The 6,000-nt window shown below is 43.3% G+C and overlaps 1 protein-coding gene across 1 annotated transcript; it reads left to right on the top strand.

Moving 5' to 3' along the window:
- The first annotated feature begins 465 nt into the window (after window positions 1-465).
- Window positions 466-1,998, top strand: LOC102707382 (probable 2-oxoglutarate-dependent dioxygenase At5g05600). The gene is made up of 3 exons (XM_006650245.3): window positions 466-1,100; window positions 1,211-1,538; window positions 1,610-1,998. Exons 1-3 carry the CDS (start codon window positions 631-633, stop codon window positions 1,865-1,867), a joined length of 1,056 nt encoding a protein of 351 aa, XP_006650308.2. The 5' UTR covers window positions 466-630; the 3' UTR covers window positions 1,868-1,998.
- The last annotated feature ends 4,002 nt before the right edge of the window (window positions 1,999-6,000 follow it).

Genomic DNA, 6,000 nt, shown 5'->3' with positions numbered 1-6,000 from the left:
GCTAACTAACTCCTTCTTCCACACCGAATGCGGCTTAAGTGAGTTTGTTGATATATGGGTCCCATTATCATATTTCTTTTTTAAAAAAATAGGGAGTGGAGTGGGCGGGTGGCTGATAAGGTACAGACCACTGCTGGGTTAATATTGGCATAAATGTATATTATTCCCCGGTTTTTACGCGTACATTTTCTGGACATATTTTAAACAAAATTTATAAGGAGTTCATTATCTCACCTTTCTAAAATATATTTTCAAGTTTATAATATTTAATTTTATAGTTGATATAATTAAATAGGTATAAAAAGTAGGTAATATTTTATTTTTAAGTGATAAAACAACCCAGCCCACCACCACCGCTTTTTATACATGAGCATAAATCACAGATGACGCACTACAAAGACCACACACGCCTAGAGACACAAGGCAATGATCTCCTCACTGAAACCCATCCAGATTCATTGAATCCAACCGAATCATCGTCTCACTCCAGATCGATATCAACAAGCCAAGCCACGCAAGCCACACACTCAAACGAGACGTACACTTCCTTGTCCTAGCTCTCGCCAGTCGCCACCACTGCACGCGTCAGCTACCAGCCTCATCGCCATCTCGCTCGCTCGCTCGATCGCCATGGGCGGCCTCACCATGGACCAGGCCTTCGTGCAGGCCCCCGAGCACCGCCCCAAGGCGTCTGTCGCCGAGGCCGACGGCATCCCGGTCATCGACATCTCCCCTCTCTTCTCTGCCGCCGCCGGCGACGGGGGCCGCGCCGGGGTGGACGCGCTGGCGGCTGAGGTCGGGAGGGCGAGCCGGGACTGGGGCTTCTTCGTGGTGGTGCGCCACGGCGTGCCGGCGGACACCGTGGCGCGCGCGGCGGAGGCGCAGCGGGCGTTCTTCGCGCTGCCACCGGAGCTGAGGGCGGCCGTGGCGCGGAGCGAGGCGGCGCCGATGGGGTACTACGCGTCCGAGCACACCAAGAACGTCAGGGACTGGAAGGAGGTGTTCGACCTCGTCCCGCGCCAGCCCCCGCCGCCGACCGCCGTGGCCGACGGTGAGCTGGTGTTCGACAACAAGTGGCCCGACGACCTGCCGGGGTTCAGGTCAGAGGTCACCACTCACCGATCGTCTTCATCGTCATCATCCAATTCCTTTCCTTGCAAAATTGCGTCTTCGATGATCACCGACCTGATGAATTCGATCTGTTGAACAGAGAGGCTCTGGAGGAGTACGGCGAGGCAGTGGAGGAGCTGGCGTTCAAGCTGCTGGAGCTGATCGCCCGGAGCCTTGGCCTCCAACCCGACCGCCTCCATGGCTTCTTCAAGGACCAGACCACCTTCATCCGGCTCAACCACTACCCTCCCTGCCCGAGCCCCGACCTCGCCCTCGGCGTCGGCCGCCACAAGGACGCCGGCGCGCTCACCGTCCTCTACCAGGACCACGTCGGCGGCCTCGACGTCCGCCGCCGATCCGACGGCGAGTGGGTGCGCGTCACGCCCGTCCCCGACTCCTTCATCATCAACGTCGGCGACATCATCCAAGTATATACCATCGATGATATATAATTTGCATCTGCATTCGATGAATTTTGACTGAACACTTGTGAATTTAGGTGTGGAGCAATGACAGGTACGAGAGCGCGGAGCACAGGGTGGCGGTGAACGTGGAGAAGGAGAGGTTCTCCATCCCCTTCTTCTTCAACCCGGCGAGCTACACCATGGTGGAGCCGCTGGAGGAGCTCGTCGGCGAGGAGAGCCCGGCCAGGTACAACCCCTACAGCTGGGGCGACTTCTTCAGGACCAGGAAGAATAGCAACTTCAAGAAGCTCGACGTCGACAACGTCCAGATCGCCCATTTCAGGAAGACCTAGCTAGCGACCCGATCGATCGATCGACCGTACGTACGTTGCCGCCTAGCTAGCTAGTCCAGTTCAGGTGACCGATCGAGACCATGGTGCCATGTCACCATTTGTGAGATAAATAATGCCTGTGTCGTGTACAACACTATGATGCCTTTTTCTTCTTTTTTCTTTTGCGATGATCAGTATAATGGTTTCTCTCTGCCTGTGCTGGACTGCTGGTAAGGTGATATAGTACCGGGTTTGTGAGATAGCTGATGTCAAGGCAGAGCTACAACAAAATATATGGGGTGTCACTTATTTTTTTTTATGTTTTTAATTAAGTTTAGGTTGCTACGAGTGTTTGAGTTTAGGTTGCTATGAGTGTCTGAGTTAGATCGAGGGTGACGCATATATGATGAAAATAAATAAACTTTAACTAAAAAAATTCTGGACCAGATTGCTGAGAACCCTCAGATCCAATGTAGCTCTGTCCCTAGCTAGTGTCAAACGATTATCTTAATTTTATAAGTATTTGAGGGTACAAGTGACTAAATTGAATATTATGAAGCAAAATGTTATTTTAGAAAAATCAGATTATGATTGTCGGTGAAATGGGCCTGGAGGTATGCTGCATGAAGGGAACATGTCGTCCAACATATCATCATGCTCTTTTCGTTGAGAAAGTCAAAGCTACTATAGTGCAAATTTTGGCCTACAACCCTCATTACACGAAGGTGGCCCGCTCCGAGGGGGATCAGGCTCGGGGTCTGATAGGTTGTCGCCCTCTCGTGAAGGGGTCAGACCGCCCCGACCCCTCGGTCCATCAACCCACATGACAAGCATCGTGCGGGACTAAGGGGTCCAGCGCACGAAGCCCTATCGCCGCATTTAATGCGTCCTGTTTGTGTGGTACCGCATTAAATGTGGCGTGCGAGCGGCACGGTAAGTCGCCGCTGGACTGACAGATGTGACGACAGAACGAAAGCATGCCAGAGGCATGCGCCTGCCCTCAGCAGGGAGTAAGACTCGTGTTAGCCTCGTCTTGTCTACAAGATGTTTGCCTTTCCTCTCTATGAAAGGGATGGCGCGCTATTTTCAAGGCGACCCATCATTGCTTCCCCCGCATTGCGGATACGAAGGGACCGGAGATCTTAAGCATTTAATATGGAAGAGACGTTGGCCGCTCCACCCACATCACGACAAGACGTGGCCCACATACAAAAAGGCGTGCGTTGTCGCCGCACGCCTTGGATTAGATGGGCATTAAATGCACTAAGTTGTGTGTACCCTCTTCTTCCTTAGGAGGTGGGCCTAAGCATCTGTGGGAGCCCTTTTACGGTATAAAAGGATGCCTTGGCCTAGGGTGAATGGGAGCGCTCCCAAAAAGACAAGAAAAACCCTAAAAGAGCTCAGTGCGATTGGTCACTAAGCCTCATCTGGGTGTAATTCTTTGCGCCCCAAGCAACCAAGCACAGGAGTAGGCTCTTACATTTCCTAGCGGCCCAAACCTGTCTATATTGTTGTGCTTGCACTGTTCCTGAGGGGCCTGACCCCTTTCCTCTTATTGACGCCTTAGCTCTCACCTGCATGGTTGCACCCTCGGCCAAACTAACAAAGAAGGGCACCACAATTTCCCGCTAGAAGAGATTCACTCTGTGCATGACAATGATATATATAGAAATTTTTTACGAAATAAATTGTTTATGAGGTTATAAGTGTGTCTGTGAAAAATCTAAAATCCAACACTGCATTCGAACGGTGCCTTATTAGGAGATTTATTTTAAGTTCGTTTAGGAGGTGGAATATTTTCTACTCCATTTGTTCTAAATTGTAACAACTTAATTCTACCATTCAAAATTTATCAAAAAAATTATGACAACTTCTTCCCTAGGTTTTCTTTTCAATCATTTACAAATTATCATCACTCAAGTTTTTTTTCCCTACTTCATTTTCTCAACCAGTTAAAACTTTTTTGTACTTTAATGCATTAACGTTTTGTAGTATCCATACCTAAGGCCTTGTTTAGTTTCCAAAAATTTTTCTCAAAAACATCACATCAAACTTTTGGACATTTAAATGGAGCATTAAATACAGATGAATCAAAAAACTAATTGAACAGTTATGGAAGAATCTTGAGACGAATCTTTTAAGCCTAATTAGAACATGATTAGCCATAAGTGCTACCGTAACCAACATGTGCTAATGATGGATTAGTTAGGCTCAAAAAATTCGTTTCGCGGTTTCCAGTCGGAATCTGAAATCTGTTTTTTCATTCGTGTACGAAAACCCCTTCCAACATCCCGTCAAACGTTCGATGTAATGTTTTTGCCAAAAAATTTTGGCAGCTAAACACCACCTAACTCTATGTATTCTTACACTCTGGGACTAAGGGAGTAGTGTAAAATTAACTAAGGGAGTAGTGTAAAATTAAGTGCCTATTAAGGATTGTAAAATTTCTCCCTTTACAAGTGTCGATCCATGAAAATTGGTTTTTTATATTGTGAGCTGAAATGACAACGATTCAAAACACCCTACTGATCCTAGAAGTGTTCAGAAACGACTATTTAAAAACAAACTAAATCTTAGCACTGGATATCTGATTTTTGAGCACTAGCGTTATTAACGGGAAAGCATTTTCATTACTTGGTCTTTTTTCATGTTACCTAAATAATTATTAAAAAATGATAATATATAAATATGAGATACATTACTCCTCAAATTGACTTCTACATGTTATAACAAATTCAACTGTTAATGTGCGCATACTAGTTTCAATTAATTGGTTGTTACAACTTGCATAAGTTAAATTTAAAATTACATATTTATGTAGTGATATATCTCATATTAATTAATTTATTTTTTAAAAAATATCTGATGACCATTAAAGTGATATACGTATGAAAATTCATCGTCATAGACTATTATAGTTGTACGATCGAGTACACCCCGTGGATTATATTAGACTTGCCCTGAAGACGCCATTGCTGGAACGGTCACTGGGAGAGTGCTTTCTTTGACAGTGCAGCCTGATCATGGTTCACATCATGGCAGGCCAAGTGCAAATTGAGGAACCAGCCAGTGTAATGGTACATGTGCTTATCGTTGCTTTTGTGATCTGAGACCAGTAACTACGCCCTCGTCTTTTTCTTAAAATATTTATTTCTTATATTTATGCTTATAAGTCAAAATTAAAATTTTAGTTTATTTTGAGGATTTTTTTATTATAGTTTATTTATAGTTTTTTCTTTTAGATTGCGAGGAACATGTATATAAAAGTTTTATTCACAAATTATTTTTCGTTTGCAAATATGACATTTCTCTTTTTTCATGAAAAGCCCAAAAATGACCTCTAGTCCCTTATTCCAAAACATATTTTTACGAACAAATTTACCATCCTTAAGGAGGTACCAGAAGGTACCACTATTTTCTATATAAAATTTGGTATCTCTTGGTACTTTAGATACTAGAAGGTACCAAATTTTACATAGAAAACAGTGGTACCTTATTAAGGATGGTAAAATTACTCTATTTTTTACTATTTTGTTCTAAAATAATTAATTACTTTAAGAGAGAACAATTTATAAGGAGATCAAAATAACCAAGATATCCCTTATTAAATGCGAGATGTTTATGAGTAGAATATTAGTTGGTGGTAAAATAACAAGAAAATTGAAGGAGAGGTGATAGCTGGGGAAGGAACACTCCAAAGTGCTTACTTGTTTAGGGATAAGTTTTGAATCCAACGTGATTATTTATTTTGGAAAGGTGAGAGTACCGTTCAAAATTTGTTTCGAATGGAATATAACAACTTCTACACATACTTTCTTTTCCCAACAACCACAGTATTTCTTTAACTTTCTTGATACCCATGCTTAGCTCTATAAATCGTTATATACTCTCTTATTTGGGAAAGTATATATTTTTCTCACTCGGTTAGATATCCAATTTTTTCACGCAAGTCACCTAGTCATTAAAAATTTAATAAGATAGGTTAATACCTTTTATCACTTCATAAGCATACAAGTTCAAATTCGACTTGTACAAGTTGTAACCAAAATAACAATTTTAACAGTGATATGCACATACTAAATTTAGTTTAATTTGTTTTCTTTTATTAAGTGAAATCGGAACTTGTACAACTGTGAAATGATATATCTCATATT

The sequence above is a fragment of the Oryza brachyantha genome, chromosome 3 (genome assembly GCF_000231095.2).
Source record: "Oryza brachyantha chromosome 3, ObraRS2, whole genome shotgun sequence".
NCBI classification, from domain to species: domain Eukaryota; kingdom Viridiplantae; phylum Streptophyta; class Magnoliopsida; order Poales; family Poaceae; genus Oryza; species Oryza brachyantha.
This window is presented reverse-complemented; position numbering and strand designations above follow the sequence as displayed.

Bases quoted from the DNA above. Each gene is read 5' to 3' on its own strand.
- LOC102707382 (XM_006650245.3), top strand. From the start codon at position 631: ATGGGCGGCCTCACCATGGACCAGGCCTTCGTGCAGGCCCCCGAGCAC. The intron at 1,101-1,210 runs GTCAGAGGTCAC...TCTGTTGAACAG, and splicing joins GACGACCTGCCGGGGTTCAG to AGAGGCTCTGGAGGAGTACG. The intron at 1,539-1,609 runs GTATATACCATC...TTGTGAATTTAG, and splicing joins ACGTCGGCGACATCATCCAA to GTGTGGAGCAATGACAGGTA.